This window comes from Erpetoichthys calabaricus, chromosome 17, assembly GCF_900747795.2.
Source record: "Erpetoichthys calabaricus chromosome 17, fErpCal1.3, whole genome shotgun sequence".
NCBI classification, from domain to species: Eukaryota; Metazoa; Chordata; class Cladistia; order Polypteriformes; family Polypteridae; genus Erpetoichthys; species Erpetoichthys calabaricus.
In genome coordinates, this window is record NC_041410.2 from 54,788,159 (window position 1) to 54,807,660 (window position 19,502).

The 19,502-nt window shown below is 38.8% G+C and overlaps 1 protein-coding gene across 1 annotated transcript in view; it reads right to left on the reverse strand.

Annotated features, from left to right (window-relative positions):
• The window catches only part of scaper (S-phase cyclin A-associated protein in the ER), a 720,649-nt gene that overhangs the window by 470,865 nt on the left and 230,282 nt on the right, over nt 1–19,502 (reverse strand). Inside the window, 1 exon segment of the mRNA XM_051920308.1 lies at nt 13,617–13,728. Coding sequence (XP_051776268.1) covers nt 13,617–13,728 — 112 coding nt within the window.

Genomic DNA, 19,502 nt, shown 5'->3' on the forward strand with positions numbered 1-19,502 from the left:
GTGCAGATCTTGTAGATGTAATCAGAGATAGTTGAGATGCGTGCCCTCTGTTTTAACATACGCATCTACGACGTATGGTGGGGATGGTGCGCTGCTGACCTCGACTCGGGACGTTGTGGGTCGGTGGGGGGAGTACTTCGAAGACCTCCTCAATCCCACTAACATGCCTTCCAATGAGGAAGCAGAGCCTGGGGACTCAGAGGTGGGCTCCCCCATCTCTGGGACTGAGGTCACCAAGGTGGTCAAAAAACTCCTTGGTGGCAGGGCCCCGGGGGTGGATGAGAAACGCACGGAGTTCCTCAAGGCTCTGGATGTTGTAGGGCTGTCATGGTTGACACGTCTCTGCAACATCGCATGGACATCAGGGACAGTGCCTCTGGATTGGCAGACTGGGGTGGTGGTCCCCCTCTTTAAGAAGGGGGACCGGAGGGTGTGTTCCAACTACAGAGGGATCACACTCCTCAGCCTCCCTGGAAAAGTCTATTCGGGGGTTCTGGAGAGGAGGGTCCGTCGGATAGTCGAAACTAGGATTTAGGAGGAACAGTGTGGTTTTCGTCCTGGTCGCGGAACAGTGGACCAGCTCTACACCCTTAGCAGGGTCCTGGAGGGTGCATGGGAGTTCGCCCAACCAGTCTACATGTGTTTTGTGGACTTGGAAAAGGCGTTCGACCGTGTCCCTCGGGCAATGCTGTGGGGGGTGCTCCGAGAGTATGGGGTACCGGACCCCCTGATAAGAGCTGTTCGGTCCCTGTACGATCGGTGTCAGAGCTTGGTCCGCATTGCCGGCAATAAGTCGAACCCGTTTCCAGTGAGAGGTGGACTCCGCCAGGGCTGCCCTTTGTCACCGATTCTGTTCATACCTTTTATGGACAGAATTTCTAGGCGCAGCCAGGGTGTTGAGGGGGTCCGGCTTGGTGGACTCAGGATTGGGTCACTGCTTTTTGCAGATGATGTTGTCCTGTTTGCTTCATCAAGCCGTGATCTTCAGCTCTCTCTGGATCGGTTCGCAGCTGAGTGTGAAGCGGCTGGGATGGGAATCAGCACCTCCAAATCCGAGACCATGGTCCTCAGCCGGAAAAGGGTGGAGTGCCCTATCAGGGTTGGGAGCGAGATCCTGCCCCAAGTGGAGGAGTTTAAGTATCTCGGGGTCTTGTTCACGAGTGAGGGAAGAATGGAGCGTGAGATCGACAGGCGGATCAGTGCTGCGTCCGCAGTGATGCAGGCTCTGCATCGGTCTGTCGTGGTGAAAAAGGAGCTGAGCCATAAGGCAAAGCTCTCAATTTACCAGTCGATCTATGTTCCTACCCTCACCTATGGTCATGAGCTATGGGTAGTGACCGAAAGAACGAGATCGCGAATACAAGCAGCTGAAATGAGTTTTCTCCGCAGGGTGTCTGGGCTCTCCCTTAAAGATAGGGTGAGAAGCTCAATCATCCAGGAGGAGCTCAGAGTAGAGCCGCTGCTCCTCCACATCGAGAGGAGTCAGATGAGGTGGCTCGGGCATCTGATCAGGACGCCTCCTGGACGCTTCCCTGGTGAGGTGTTCCGGGCACATCCAACCGGGAGGAGGCCCCGGGGAAGACCCAGGACACGCTGGAGGGACTATGTCTCCCGGCTGGCCTGGGAACGCCTTGGGATTCCCCCAGAAGAGCTAGAAGTGGCCGGGGAGAGGGAAGTCTGGGCATCTCTGCTCAAGCTGCTGCCCCCCGCGACCCGACCTCGGATAAGCGGAAGAGGATGGATGGATGGATGGATCTACGACGTACTGTTGGGATAGTTTGCCGTGAGTGCAAAATACTTAATGTATTCCTCATTGCTAATCTGTACGCGTAAAATTGGCATTGAGTAAGCCTTATTCGCTTGGCGCTTCTTTTATCGGAAACATGTTGTAAATCTTTGTGCCTGCCAATGTCTCCGTAAGGGAATAAAAGTGGGTAAACCATAGGATCGCAATTCATATTGAGCGTGGAAATCTGTTTACAGGAGTTGCCTATGGGATAGATGCAAATGTCCCTTTCGGCAGGCGTTTCGCCATCGTCTCCGACGAAAATCGCTGCAATGTCGGGGCATTGTATTGTCATAAATCTTGCCCAGGGTTTTCCTTGAAAACCATTCGTACAGATGCTGTTCGATTGGACTGAGCAATTTCATGCATGTGTTTGTATGATTTAGCGATGGGGTTGATGGTTCTGAGCATGGAATCTAGCTGGAGAAGTACATTTTCGCTGCATGCAGAACTTGCTTTATATTGTAAGCATACTTAAGTAGCTTGCGCTTTGTTAAAAACATACAACTGTCTATATCCTGCAGAGGTAGGAGTGTTAGCGTATAGTGGAGTGATTTGGTGATAAATTTGCCTGTGTATTTTAAAACAGTATGATCCGTGGCCAGGAGGTTGAGTTATCTGTGCACCCATGGAAGCAAACGCTAGAGAAGAGTTGTATTCTCGAATGTGTTCATGATAATTTTTAGCTTCTGATGTTTGCTGTATAAGAAGCTGTTGTAAAGACACAGGTGGCTCCCGCAAAGTTGGTTAAGCTACTTTACCGTTATGCCAGCACCTCGAGTACTTATTGGATGTATTATGCTCAGCAGGCCAGTATAGTGCATGACATGGAAGAGGACGAATAGGAATCGAGAAATGCTGTGTCGGCTGCGTGTGAGCGGAACCGGTTTTGAAGTGGAAGCAGGATGAACCAGAAGAGAAATATATATAAGAGATGATGATCAGGGATCAGAATGACCAGAATATTCCTGCTTCACAAATAACTGATGTCTAACTGTTTTTATAGTAAAACTGACAACCACACACACGCACGTACACGCACACAACACACACACTCAAACTCACAAATCGTGGGTCGCACACACTACTAATTAAGTGTATTTGTCAGGGGCGATCATTTTTTTCACCCCATAAAATGTTCGTTCATCAAAGATAGAAAGCAGCACGGTGATTTCTATTATTCCTTATTGGCAGAATTTCATTTAAAGGTGATTCACATCAAAAAGGCGTATTTTGACAGGACGATCTTTTTTTAGGCTTAAGCATTTTTGATTGACGTACAATAAAAATATTTATTACTTACCCTCTTTGCTTCAAATTGGATTTTTAAAAAACCTTTTTGATATAATTTATTTATGACAGCTTAAAATAAAAAAGTAGTGCTCAAAATTATAATGCGCCGTATCTAACAGGAAGAGGTGGTGGTAGGAGTAAGATTGCTGACTCGCATTTAAATGATCACTGGTTTGTGTCCGGGGGCTTCCTTTCTGTTATTTTATTTATTTATTTATTTTTACAAATTCCTTTGAGTAGTAAGAAAGGCGCTATAAACACGTAAGGAATTATTATTATTATTATACGTGTGCATGCGTGATCAAATTCAGCCGCTGCGTAGTGAGGTATAAATGGGGACACTGTGCTCGAGAATACCTTGTGTTCATTGAAAGAATTACACAGCAAGGTGCGCACGCAATACAAATATTATGTGTATATTATAAAGGAAAGTAAAGGTTCATATAAATTCATTATATACAATTTTTTTTAACAAGTTGACAGATGTAAACTGGTTAAAATCCACAAAATTATACATTTATTGCTTTATAGTTCACATATAGTGTATGTATATTCTTAAAATAATGATATAAAAATCATATAAAATGGCATAGAATCTGCATCGTAGACTTATTTTGTGTCATATTTCTTCAAAGAAGTCTTTAATTAGTTTGCTTGAAAAAAATCTGATGGGCACACATGTGAACCGTTGAAAATCGCTGATCTTAATCAATCAATAATTATTTGAACAAGTGCTCTAAAATATCTGTGCCTTGTAGAATTCAGTGTCTCTTATCTAAGGTGCACTGAGATGTGATTGCTGAGGAACTCCTCTTGTTCGCCTGCCTTTGCGCACCGCTTGTCTTTTGTTTTAACGCATGCTCCGTGCAAAATGCTGTCATATCTATTAGTAAACATACACGCGCAGTGATGTCCTGATGTCTGCGTTTAAGGCTGCAGGTATATTAAATGCTATTGACATTTTACCGGGGTGCTCTGTGACTGAGGGCGGACATTAAATTTTGTTAAAATGATATTGAAGATATCATGCCGTGGTCCATTACAAAATGAACACCAGGCAGTTAAAATTGTGCAGACAGTCTTTTATAGCACTTTCATATCGAGTGTGTCTCTTAATGCCTTCTAGCAGAGGAGACACTTATTTCCACAGCTTGGTCTATGCTGTAGAAATGTGTGCCCCCTGTCTTCTGCTTGCAAAATTAATACTGGAGTTACAAAACTGTCCACAATTTATTTTAAAAGACTGAAGGAAGTCTTCTATATCACTTTTTTGTCTGCTATGTCCTTACTCATCCACTGCTGGGGACCCTCATTTCCTCAGTGGAGCCTTTGCCATAGACACGTGTGCCACCTGAATGCTGCTTACAACATAAACGCTAAACAGTTAAAATTGTTGAGCTTGTATTTGAACAATTTTATATCTCTTTCATGTCTACTGTGGTGGTCTGTATACCTTCCACTGGAGGGGACACTCATTTCTATGGCTGGAGCAGAACTGTACAAATATGGGCCCCTGTCTGCTGCTTTTAAAAAGAACACTGGAATTGCAAAATTGTTCAAAGTCCCTGTTAAAAGTTCACAGGCACCCTTTTATTATCGCTTACTTTTCTATTATGGCTCTCTGTTCTGTCAGCTGGCAGATACTCATTTTTATGGCTGGAGCTAATCTTTAGAATTCAATTTCTGTTCTGAAAAATTAGGCTACAATATTGAACATTTTTAATAAAAAAAAAAAAATCAAGCGCTTACACTGTATTTTTTTTAAGTATGTCTATGAAAATCGCTGTGAGTAGCCAGAAAAATGTTATATAAATGTAAGATATTATTATTATTATTATTATTTAGGTTTTTTAAAATCCAAATAAACCTGATAGGACCAAGGTACTGTATGTGCCACTCTAGGGTTCCAACAAAGTCAAACGGATTAGGAAATTTTGTGATCAGTTTGTTTAAAGAGTATTAAGCAAAAAATAACTTTTCATCATCCTCTCATTTCTATTTTGGCATTTCAGGATACAGTATATACTGCAAATATACATTTACATTGTAACCGCTGACAATTATTTACTTGTGTGCTTGCGTTTTCCATAAAACAGCTTCAATGTGTGCACAAAGTAGGTAATAAAACACACAAATTCTGACATTAGCATGACTGTTGAAGCAAAAACACGTGTTAGAATCTATTCTGTGGAGTTTTCATAAATTAATCATTATATACCTTCATACATAAACCTCATTATATTGAGGTTTCTTGATATATTTTGTAATCAGATTTAAAAAATTTTTTTTTTGATTTTTACTGCCACTTCACGATCAACAATCCCCAACTTGGTCACTGTCAGAATAAGTCTTTTAACTTTTTTTCTTGTGTCCATTATTACATTTTCCGGGTTTCACTGCCCATCTGAAAGAGTTGGCATCAGGTTGGGTTTCACTTTTAAACTGTAGTAGTATCAGCGAGTGTCAGTGGGAAAGCATTAGACTGGCATTTCTTTCTGTCTCATTTTTTTGTCTTATAGCCCAAGCCTGTAAATCTCTTTTGTAAATGGGTGGCTTGGATAGAGGACAGATACTAACAATTTTCAAGGCTCTTTAAAACAATATTAAAATATATTTGTGTATGTGTGTTGTAGTGTCCCATGTTGTAAGTGTTAGATCCATTGAAGAAGTCAACTTAAACAAAGAAAATGTACATTTTGGCAGTTTGTTTGAAGTGTTTTACATTATAACCATATTATTAATTGCTGCGTGAATATGATTTTTTCAAGGGGATGACCTTTACTATTGTCAGAAAAGACAAGCAGGGCAACAGGAAGAATATGAAAGTTATTTATTGAGTTTAGGAGAATAAGGATACTTGTAAGGAAGTTCATGGCAGTGCTATCGGTGTACATGCTGAAATTTATAAAACTGCTGATATTATTTCACAAAGATGTTACTGGCCTGGTTTTATGCTGACATTAAAATGGCTACGTTTTCTGATCATTATAATCATTATTAAAAGACTATAATTGTCAGAACAGATTCAATAAAATGTTTTAATATCTCAGTTGCTGTTTGTCAGACTCTTTAATTGACTTGTCATACAAATGTATATCAGTGGATATTTGGTACTTCATTTGACAAATAATATTAAATGTTCCAAAGTCTCATATATTTCAGATAGATAGATAGATAGATAGATAAATAGATAGAACTTTATTTTTCCTCTAAGGGAAAATTTGCTTTTTTTTTTTTAACAGATGCTGAATAAATAAATAAATTAATATTATTATATAATGGAAAAAACAGCCAATCCAATAATAATTTTAGCTGTCTAATGTTCATTTTGCAAGCAACAGTTAGGGCTCACAACTCTGAGGCAAAAGCTCAGCTGTAGAAGTGAGTGTCCCTTTGAGTGGAGAGGACAATGGGACACAGTAGACTTGAAAGTGGTGTAGAAGACTTTCATCAATCTTTTACCATAGATTTCAGATAATGTTACTTATCCAGGGTTCATTTTGAAAGCAGCAGACAGGGTTCACACAAGCCCATGGATCTGCTCCAGCCATGGAAATGACTGTTCCCTGTAGGGGACAGGATGCAGACACATAGCGGAGAAGATTATATAGAAGACTATACCTATGACCTTTTAGAATCAATTTTGCACAATTTTACCTCTCCGGTGTTCATTTTGTAATCAGCAGTCAGAGGGCACACATTTTACGGCTCTGCAGCAGCCATGGAAACGAGCGTCCCAACTAGAGGATGAGACATACGTTTTCATACCAATAATTTTAATAACTCACATAGCAGAGGTGAAATTTGAGTTCAGCAACACAGCCTTTCCCGTGGATTTTTTTTCCCTTTTTTATCCCCAGGAAAAACCACCTGTGTAAATGTTTAAGAGCAAGCTATCACTTATAGCATTACAATGGATTGCTACATTTATTTTAACGAGCTGTCTTTTAAATGTCTTTGTAAAGTGTTACTGGGTGTCGAGCAATGTATTATTATTACTGATATTTTACTAAATCTTACTATCCATGTTTCTTTGTTGATGAGCCCCGTTGAAGAATTGTTTGGTAACAGAACAGTAAACACTCCAAAATGACTGAAAATTCAACTGACGACTGGTATTTTTCGATATCATTTTAACAAAGTTTACTGTCCGCCCTCAATCACAGAGCACCCCGGTAAAATGTCAATAGCATTTAATATACCTGCAGCCTTAAACGCAGATATCAGGACATCGCTGCGCGTGTATGTTTACTAATAGATATGACAGCATTTTGCATGGAGCATGCGTTAAAACAAAAGACAAACGGCGCGCAAAGGCACGCGAACAAGAGGAGTTCCTCAGCAATCACATCTCAGTGCACCTTAAAGAAGAGACACTGAATTCTACAAGGCACAGATATTTTAGAGCACTTGTTCAAATATTTATTGATTGATTAAGATCAGCGATTTTCAACAGTTCACGTGTGCCCGTAAGATTTTTTTCAAGCAAACTAATTAAAGACTTCTTTGAAGAAATATGACACAAAATAAGTCTACGATGCAGATTCTATGCCATTTTATATGAATTTTATATCATTATATTAAATGAAATGCTGCCAATAAGGAATAATAGAAATCACCGCGCTGCTTTCTATCCATGATGAACTAACGTTGTATGGGGTGAAAAATATGATCGCCCCTGACAGATACACTTAATCAGTAGTGTGTGCGACCCACGATTTGTGAGTTTGAGTGTGTGTGTGGTTTTGTCAGTTTTACTATAAAAACAGTTAGACATCAGTTATTTGTGAAGCAGGAATATTCTGGTCATTCTGATCCCTGAGCAACATTTAAAAGAAACAGCGCAACTCCAGTGTTTTCCTCCATAACATCCTTTCAGCAAATAGACCGAAGTTCCTTGCTAAAGCAGATCGCCCTTTAATGAAATGCTTCCAATAAGGAATAACAGAAATCACCAGGTGGCTTTCAGTCAATGATAAACCAGCATATCATGAGGTGAAAAAATGGGGCATACTGCGGTTGAGAGCAAAGTTTACCGGTAACTCAGCTATTGAGAAGAATCTGTCATGGGAGGGACAAGAGGGAGCGAGTGAGGCGGGTACAATGAGCTGGGGCAGGACGGAGCGGGGCGAGGAGGCGGGTATCTGTGCAAGTGTTTTAAATAATGAAAGGAAAAAATGTGCTTTGAAATCGAGGACCCCAACCAAGACGGCGTACGAAACAAAATGTGGCAGAGAGGCATATGCTACTTGTATAAAATACATGCAACAAAGACAATATTGAAGCAATGATGAAGCGAAGGGGAGATGCTAAACTTAAGGTGGCCGCGCACTGTGCCTGCCTGTAAATTCCAACCAATGTATATATCTGAACCGACCTATATATCCAAACGTATCTATCTCAACCAATATATATATATCTGAACGGATGTGTCTGAACCGATGTATTTATCTAAACCGATCTATTTAAACCAATATATATATCCTAACCAATGTATTTCAACCAATATATATATATATCAGAATGGATCTATGCAAACCAATTTATATATATCTCAACCAATGTATATATCTGAACGGATGTATTCAAAGCAATATATATATCCAAACCAATGTATCTGAACCAATGTATATATATCAGAAGAGATATATATAAATTGGTTTGCATAGATCCAAAGCAATGTATCTGAACCAATGTATATATATGAACGGATCTCTCAAACCAATGTATATATCTAAACCAATGTATCTCAACCAGTGTATATATCTGAACCAATTTATATATTTACGAACCAATCTTTTTTTCCTGAACGGCCCCTCATAATATATATATATATATATATATATATATATATATATGCATGTATATGTATATACTGTAAGCATGTAGTTAGGCAAAGACTAGCTTTATTGTTTTTCTCTGCTTTGTATTATATTAAACACATTATTAGCAGAGAGAACTGTCACATGACATACTGTATCCATTTTCTGTATATGAATATCTTGATACTAGGAGTGTTAATCCTTGTGGAAGATAGTGTACAAAGGTAAAATGGAAACAAATCTTTAGACAGAATAAAAGAAAAAATGAAGAATTAAACACTTTTTGAACTGGAATTGTACTTCGATTCTGTTATTCACAAAAATATATAAACTTTTTAGATTAGGACAAATGGCCTAACATGGAACTTAAACAGAAACAACATTCAAGCTGGCTTGGGAAGACTTATTTTCCAAATGTCTTACTTGCGTCTGTATGACTGAAAAACAAGTCATTCTATCTGTGGACAGCCTGAAAAAACCTTCAAAAATGTAACTGCAGGACTTTGAATGGCTGACATCATCTAAAAACTTCCTCTGTAGTAACAGCCATACTATTATATGAGAAGTGCTGAACACACACACACGCGTGTCATATTACTGAAGAGCTCAATTTCTGCTCTTATGCAAGACTTGAATGGTATTTTGTGGTGAAGTGCGTCTGGGGTCTGTGGCAGTGTGTGAATTCTTAAAAATTTTGTAGCTCAGACTTGTGGGCATGGGTTGATTTTAACCTATCTATTGGCTTTATTTATTTATGGATTTTAATCTCTACAATGACAATGTTTTGATTGAGGATTATTTAGTTATTGAAGATCTGCACTACACTTATTTGCACACTGTCTGGATTGAATGTTTGCAAATAAAACACACAATACACTTTTGCACAATTCTTGTTGTTTGTGTCCCCATTATGCTAGCCTAAATCAGTACAAGACTCTCAGCATCCCAGAAAATAAGTAATGCTAAGGCTGCGGGCACTCAGGGCATCACATCCTTATTTACTATATCACGCAGACCTGTAAATAAAGCTCATAACAAATGTGCTGGCCACACAAAATAGGGATTGGAACATCAACAAAGATCCCATCCATTTGTTAAAAGGCATACAGGCAAGTGTCATACAGTATGTGTTTAGAAATGGCAGATTCCTCCTTTTCACATGAAAATTGAAATTAATTTATAACAGGTATAGGGTAAATAATGGCAAAAGAAACATCTATAAAGCAACCCACTGACGCAATATAGGGGCTATCCATATGTGTATGCAGTCTTAATAGCATTATAGGCCCCCGGGCAAAGTAGTGTGCTGGGTCCCCTGTTTTGATAGCAAAGCACAAACACACATAGGCATCAGAAACATCATGGGCCAGAATACTCTTGGGGCCCCAGCCAGTGCCCATTGTACCCATATATTAAGACAGCAGTGTATGCAAGAGTTTTGTGGGGTAGGTAAGCAGTTTTAGTCTGGTATCTCCACATCAATTAGGTAATACATACATTCTATGTGATGCCAGATGTGCATTATTCATATTCTATTTTGCGTCATGTATCAACATTTGAATTCATGCAGTGCAGGGGTGTCAAATAACCCTTTAAATACCTAATGTAGGCTAGAATATATCAACAAACCACTATCGCCACATTCTCTATCTAAATAAGACAAACAGGTACCTCGCTGCTCATCACAATCACACGTTGAGCCTTATGCTTCTCTTGAAACTTTTTTAAATACAACTGAATGTATAAAACATTGCATTGTAACAATCTTTTAATTATTTCTTCTTATTTATTTAGAAATAGGTTTTATTCAAAGCGACTCATATAAAATCTGCAAAACAAAGTATGAGTGTTTTATCAGGAAACCTTTAATAAACAATGCAGAAAAAAAAACACAAAATAAAGAAAAAAAAACTGTAGTTTACACTTAGTTTCATAGCTAGACAATAGACAGTATGTGTGAGATCCAACTTAGAACTTTTCAGAGCTGAGTGGTAGTTGAGTATAGCAGGCAGCAGCTGGCAGTCAATAAATAACACACTGGATTGAATTAAACTGTCTCTCTTCCACCACACCCCCTTTACAGCTGTAGCAAAAAAGTAATACACGTGACCTTAATAATTACTTTGATTATGTCTCATTGTTTTAGGCAAATCAGGAGCCAACGAAGATGCAGATTATGTGTGAAAATTTGTGTTAGCCGAGTTATCTAAAATAACCATTGAGGACATTGAAAATATTACTTAAAATGGTGATTTTTAAAGCCAATATAATAAAAAACAAAAAGGAAAATCAGAAAACTGAATTATTTTTATTGTCTTCAAAATGAAATAGAACCATATTTTTTCCTTGTTGTGATGGATGTTTAAACAGTCCTAGCATTAATAGCAGCAAGTCATACATTTTAGTTTTAAGGGCGAATCAGAACAAGATCAGGAGTAGAATGACACGTATAGAGTACCAGAGAAGTTTTTAAAGATTTGTTCTGAAAACAAATGCAGATCAAAGTGCTGAGTGGAAAACTGTGTGATATGTTTAAGGAAACTCCCTGTTTACTAATGATGATGATACAATCTAAATGTTCAAAATTATGAGCTGAAAAGCATATCATTAAAATATTACATTTTTCATAGCATGTCTGGAGTAACTTGATACAATGCTGAAATTAGTTCAAGATAAAACAACCAACTACTCCTTTACATAAGAATGTCAGTTTTTTGCCTTTTCAAGAAATATTTTTTTAAATATATTTTAAATATTTCGGAACTGTGACATTAAGTTTGACATCTCTACAATGCACTGAAGCGTGATGTGAACATCTGTAGTGAATGTTTGATTGAGTTTAAGTTTGTGTTAATGTGAACTAGTAAGCATAATTAAGTTGTTTTTGTACCGATTTCTTTGCTGTTTTATAGTGGTTTCCCTGCCTTACTGTAGTTGCTAATTGCAATTGTTCAGCCCCACATGCATACTTCATTTATCACCAATGTACTGTTAAATGTCCTTCCAATTGCTGTACTCTTCAGCTACTGAGTGTTCAGGAGTGAGAACAGTTGACATGTGTAAAGAATTTTTATTGAAAGAATTCCTCATACAGTTTGTTGGACTGCACACTGTCCCTCTCCAATTTTTAATAATAGTTGAGCTTCCTGTGATGGGCACAAGGCAGACATTTAAACATAACAAGTGCAAGTTCACTGCAGAGCAAACGCGTGTACACACTCAGGAAGGAGGAATAAAGTATCAGGACTAATAATCACATAACTAAAGAAAAGACTTGGAAACCACATAGAAACATGTAGAACTAGACTCCAGGACTCCAGGCAGAGGTGCATCATTTTGCCTCCTACAGAAACACACAGCAATATATGAAATGAAACAGGCAACTGTTAAACTATGACAAGAATTCTATACCATTCAGTTTTGAACACTGCATTGGGTGCCAGTCCAACACAGGGCATGTATATTTGTGAACTACATTGAGGCAGTGATTATACTAAGAACTGAACCCTCGCTTCTGTAACTGTGAAACGTGTTATACGTCCATGCTACATATGAGGTGGTTGGTACTGACCGGCTTAAATGTAAAAGATTTCTTTGTGGGATTTAAGGTTATATAAGGAATGTGGAAAGTTCAATCAGCTATATTGGTGCAAAACTGATTAGGTTGATTTCAAGAAACAAGATCTGGTTTAGATAGGCAAAGACAGAAAAGGATGGTGAAAAATAATTTAAAGAAGAACATCTAAACTAAAGAGAATAGTATACACCCAGCTGTCCTCTGACACCAAAAATTAATAGATCATAATGTGCTTAATACAACTTTAGAATCATAGGCATAGGACTGGGACCAAGCCATCATGAACCAATTTCATGCACAAACTGTATTAACATTTATGCAAAACTTAACCTATCATGCATGTTTTTGATAAATGTGGAGAATTTATCAAAAACCCAGTAAGAACAAGGACAGAACACACAAAGATAGCAGTCAGGCTGGAATTTGAACCCAGGATGGTACTTCCCCAGAGCTAATAGTGCAAAATGAAAGTCAAAATAGTTTCTTCAACATAAGCAAGGTAAGGTGGCACTCCAGAATAATTGGTGCCACCACTAATTTAGCATGTTGTGGTCTTTAGCATTGATTTAGCCAAATTTCATTCCTCAGATACAGACTAGAACCCATGGTTTAGGATTCATGTATTAATCACTAAAAATGTGTTACATGTGTCAAATTTCTATTATTTTATGAAGAAAACTGTCTGCATTTCATATTGCCATTCACCTCTTCCAAATGATATCCACTGGATACCAGTTCCTTTTCATTTAAAATAATTGTCAGCCCCTCTAATGTTATTTGTGGAGACTTCAAGTAGACCCCTGACTGATCTTATATTGATGGTCCTGCATCAAAAGTAGCCTTAGGCATTGCTATGCTGCCTCTGTGCCTTTTTAAAGTTGGTTGTATATTACAGGTAATAAACTTTATAATCAGCTTATCAGCTCAGACTTTCAGTAGTTATAGAGAAGCCCTCATCATTGTGGTGTTACTCAAATCTTTACTTTTGTTCACTATAAAGGTGACCATACAAAAGACAGGAAACAAAGGCACAGTACAGTAACGTTCCTTCTTAAAGTACATGGAGAAATATATTAAACTCAATTAGCAGGGAAAACAGAAGCACAGACAAAAGGAAAAATAAAATGTTGCAACTGACCCTTTCTAATAATTTTTGAAGCTTGTGTGTTTTTTCTTCTCGAAGTTTTTCTCTCAGTTGCTGTGCCTTGAGCTGTTTTTCTTCATATTTCTTCTTTGACTCTGCAATTGTTCTGTTAATGAGAATAAATAAAGTGAGGACTATGCAAGCTGGAAGATGAAGCAAATATAAGTTGAAAGAAAAAAAAAAAAGCAAAATATGGCTATAAATTCAGACTAAAACATATTTTATTGCTATTTACTTGATGCCTTCATCCAAAGTGACTTACAAAACACAAATGTATGATATACAGTAACTGACTTATTTTAAGCCACAATAGGGGAAAGAACCAACAGGAAAACAATTAATAATGCAACAGGATAGCTAGTAGGTCAGGATATATTTAAGCTTTAATTTGTGTTTATACATCATTTATTAAGAGCTAAATCGATATAAATTTTATGCAATGCCTTTCGAAGGAAGTACGTAGGAAACAACAAAACAATTTAAAACAGCACTCATAAAAAGGGTTGATCACAAGATCATTCAAACAGAAGATTAATCTTAGTAAATTTTAATAGGGGCTTCAGAGCTTTCAATCATTTCAGTATGACTTAAAGCAATGCAGTGGACCTGGCCAATCAGGTATCACTGGTACAGCTCATCCCTGCCCAACACATTTAAGTCAGTTACTGAAATATGACGCAGGGTCGTGTTTGGGCAGAATAAGTTCTGTGTATGATAAAAATTACTTTAAAGATTTAACTCCTCCAGAATAATGTCAGTTTTGTTCTTACCAGTTTAGTTTCAACCAATACATTTTGTAGTTTGTCTTCTTGAATAATCTTTACCAATTTCAGGTATTTCTGCCTTCTGCTGTGTGCATGACAGGTATCTGGTGGTTATGGGAGCACTGCTCTGATGTATGTACAGTCGTCCCTCGCCATATCGCGGTTCACCTATTGCGGCTTCACTGTATTGCGGGTTTTTTAAATACAAGTAATCGCCCGCCTATCGCGGAACTTACGTTCCACACCCATCAGTGATAGGTGAAAATCTGCGATATAGAAAGACCATATAAATAAACATTTTTATAGTTTAAGCCTTAAAATACCCATCCCACACACTTTAAACACATATAAACTTATAAAACACACTATGTTAACACATATGATACGTGGATGTCGGGCTAAGGATATGAGTAACATCTCTCTATTATAAAACATTTTAACTTCATGCAAGACAAGGCAGTGAGACAGGAAAACAGCTGCTGTACAGGCTTTTAAATTATTGACACGAAGAGCGACAAGCAGTACAGAGCCGGCACAAAGTCCATTTCTCCTTGCATTCAGGTCTCCCCCACCTTCACAATGCGAAGTGGCAGGAGCATACCGCTCCTCCGTGGAGGGGGGTTTGAGCGAATGTGCATTCAGCCCTCACACAAACCCCCCAACCCCGATCCCCACTCCTCCTCCTCCTCCTCCAGAACACGCAGAGCGACAAGCAGGCATTTTGGCAGAAGCAGCACAAAGTCCACTTCTGCTTAGCGTTCGTTTAGCTGCCCCCCTTCACAAAGCAAGCGGCAGACACATCGACGTCTGATCACTGCGCGTAGTGTTGCTCTGCGGTGTTTAAGAGCATAGGAAGTGTAGGAAAAGTTAATAAGAGAGTGAGAAAGGGGAGGGGTGTTGTTATAACTGCGGCCATGTCTGGCAGTGTTGTCCAGAGAGGACGTCCAATTGGCGTGGACATCGTGGGCAACACCCCCAGACCTGTTGCTTGTATTTCCATAGGGCAGAGCCACAGACAGGAAGACGCCGACTCTCCACCATGGAGAAGACCAGCCCTCGCAGGACGTGCCGCTGAGCCCTACTGTGCTCATCGGAGGGAAGGGCCCTGTGACAGATGGCCGGGGTCCATGCCTGGCCGGGACGCCCCTTCACCACATCTGCCATGGGGACAAGGGTGGGAAGCCCAGTATCCCCCCTGGATGCTAGATGGCAGCATCCCTGGGTTGCAGTGGTGACTTGGACTTCCCCAGGGCTTCATGGGGGTTGGAGTTCTGTGCAGCTCTGTGGGGTCCCGCAGGCGCCGCCAGGGGGTGCTGCAACAAGAATGGATGGCCCCTTTTGGGCACTGGTTTCACCTTACCCGGAAGTGCAGCTGGATATCAGCAATCAACCACCTGGAGCACTTCTGGGTGCCTGATAAAAGGGGGCCAGAGTCGGGAGGAGGAGGACGAAGCTTGCTGAGGAGGAGTGGTGGTGGAAGAGAAGATAGTGCTTTTGTGTTTATTTGTCCTTGGGACTGTGTTGTGGCTGGAGGGATTACGGGGAAGATGTATCCTCCAGCTGAAGAAAAATAAAAGTTTATTTTTACACGTGCCTCCCGTGTCCAATCTGTGTCGGGTCGGGCACTATATAGCGTCATTCTTACAATATATATTATATATAGATTTATATAGTTCAGAATATGAATGTATTCTGCAATAATTTAATGTTGGGAGGACCAGCACTCACTAAAAATGGTTTAAATTTAGAATCAGACCTTGACATGACAACAACTGAAACCTACCATATGTATTTTCATTTTGCTTGGTACTGCTCTCCCTCATATGTCACATATTCTATTACACCATACACTTTCCAGCCCTATTGTGGAAGGTATAGCTCTGCAATTCAGGAAATCTACTGAATAGCCAATTGGATTGAACGTTTGTGCACCATGATTTATGTATTTATTTTTTTTATTAATTTTATTGTAATCATTCTATACATATAGATCAATTTTTACAAAAAAATAGGATTGATAGCAAATCAAACCCCACACCTGAGAAGGAGAGCATGGCCAAAGGAGTAATACTTAAGGCTTGTAAACATGCCTAAATTATTGAGTTTAATAGGGCAACAAAAAGATAAATGGAGAAGGAAAAGAAATGTGGAAATAATTATTTCTTCTTATTCTAAAATATTATTGATTAAATCCTGCCAGGTTTTGAAAAAAATTCTGTACAGATCTCCTAACTGTGAATTTGATTTTTTCCAATTTCAAATAATATAAAACATCGGTTTCCCACTGACTTATTAGAGGAGAGTTAGGATTCTTCCAATTTAACAAAATCAGTCTGCGTTCCTGAAGTGTAGTGAATGCAATCACAGTTTGCTTGTCCTTATCCATTCCAAATCCATCTGGAAGAACACCAAACACAACTATTAGTGGGTTAGGAGGGATTGTGACACCAAGGCTGTCTGAAAGGCACTTGAACATTTTGGTCCAAAATGTTGTTAATTTGGTGCATGCCCAAAACATGTGACCCAGTGAGGCAGGAGCTTGGTTGCAGCGTTCGCAGGTTGGATCTTGCCCTGGAAACATTTTGGACAGTTTTAAGTGAGACAGATGAGCTCGGTATATAATTTTGAGTTGAATAATTCTATGCTTTGCGCATATGGAACTCGAGTGAATTCTCTGCATTGCTACCTTCCACTCCTTTTCTGATATATTAATTAAGAGATCTTTTTCCCATTGTCCTCTTGGATCTTTAAAAGGAAGGGACTCTAATAAAATTTTATATATTGCAGAAATGGAGTCTAAGTCCTCGAAGTTGAGCAGTATTTTTTCCAGCATGGTGGAGGGTACGAGATGAGGAAAATCGGGCAGGTTCTGTTTGATAAAGTTTCTAATTTGAAGATAGTGAAAGAAATGTATAGCTGGAAGGTTAAATTTGAAATGTAATTGTTCAAAGGATGCAAAGATATTGTCTATATAAAGATCTCTGAGCAATTTAATCCCAAATCTTTTCCAGATATTAAAAACTGGATATGTTTGCGAGAGTTGAAAGAGGTGGTTCTCTTATAAAGATCTCTGAGCAATTTAATCCCAAATCTTTTCCAGATATTAAAAACTGGATATGTTTGCGAGAGTTGAAAGAGGTGGTTCTCTTGCAGGGGTGCAACTGATAGAAGATTTTCCATCTTAAATTGCTTTCTAATTTGGTTCTATGTTCTGAGTGAGTGAAGCACAATTGGGTTATTAGTATATTTGCAATAACTTGCATTTACTGGAGCACAGAGCAGGGAATATAAAGAAGTGCTGCAGGATTTTATTTCTATTGCAGACCAGGCCTGTGTATGTTCATTTATTTGTGTCCAGGTTTTTATGGCTTGTATGTTTGCTGCCCAGTAATAAAACTGAAAATTAGGTAGAGCCATGCCACCTTCTGCCTTAGGTCTTTGTAGGGTCGCTCTTCGTATACGTGAATGTTTTGAGTTCCAAATAAATGAGGTTAATGTTGAATCTAATTGCTTAAAAAATGACTTATTGATATATATTGGGATGTTCTGAAATAAAAAGAGAAGTTTAGGAAGGATATTCATCTTAACAACGTTAATTCTTCCGGCTAGAGTGAGATGAAGGCTTGACCATCTATGCAAGTCTTGCTTAATTTTTTCCATACAGACGGTGAAATTTTGTTGAAAAAGAGCTTTATGTTTACTTGTGATATTTACCCCTAGGTATTTAAACTGATCTGCTATGGTAAAAGGTAGGGTGTCCAATCTAATATTATACGCTTGTGAATTCACTGGAAAGAGTATACTTTTATTCAAATCTGAAAGTGCTGTTAAAACTGCAGGTACAGTGTTTTCTGGGTCTGATATATATAAAACCATATTATCTGCATATAGAGAAATTTTCTGTTCCAGTCCTTCTAGGATAATCCCCTTTATCTGGTAAGAATTTCGACAGTGGACCGCCAGTGGTTCAATGGCGATTGCAAACAGCAATGGTGACAAAGGGCATCCTTGTCTGGTGCCACGTTCTAGTTTAAAGTAGTCTGAACAAATGTTGTTAATACAGACTGAGGCTTCTGGACTGGTATACAGTAGTTTGATCCATGCACAAATATTCGGGCCAAACCCAAAATTCTCCAATGCAGTGAAAAGGTAGTTCCATTCAATCATATCAAATGCTTTTTCTGCATCCATCCAATGATAATATCATCTCTGGGGTGTTTGACTTTGCTGGTAGAATATATTACATTAAACAGGCGTCAAAGATTGGAAGATAAGTGTTGGCCTTTAATAAATCCAGCTTGATCCTGTGATATTATCAAAGGCAGCACTTTCTCCATCCATCTAACTATGATTTTTGAGAGTATCTTAACATCATTTTTCAGAAGTGAAACTGGTCTGTATGATGCACATTGTAACAAGTCCTTATTTTGTTTAGGAAAGACAGTGATTAATGCTTGACGAAAAGTTTGAGGTAGAATTTGATTGTCTCTAGCTTCTGTAAATGCTACCAATAAGAGGGGAGCTAGCTGAGTGGAGAATTTCTTATAAAATTCTATAGGGTAGCCATCAGGGCCTGCTGATTTCCCGCCTTGAAGTGACTTTATAGCATCTTGTAATTCTGATATGGTCAGAGGTTTATCCAGTTCCTCAGCACTAAAAGTATCTATTTGTGGTATCTGTAATGTATCCAGAAATGCATTAGATTGTGTGTTGTCTTCTTTAAATTCAGTAGAATATAAGGTTTTAGAGTAGTCTCTAAATGTGTGCATTATATTTTCATGATCAATGATTTCAGCTCCATTAGTGTTGGTGATTACTGTGATTGCATTGCGAACTTCTTGCTTGTGGATTTGTTGAGCTAAAAGCTTATTAGCTTTCTCTCCGTGTTAGTAGTAATGATGTCTTGATTTATAAATAAGTTGTTCAGTTTCTTTAGTTGTCAAGATGTTGAGTTCTGTATGCAGAGCCTGCCTTTTCCTATGAAGAGCCTCACTTGGACACCTAGCTTGCTCTTCATCTATTCTAGTAATCTCACTGCTTAGCTCTGACACTTTCTTGGTTTCTAATTTATTTCTGTGGGAAAGATATGACATAATCTGTCCTCTTAAGAAGGCCT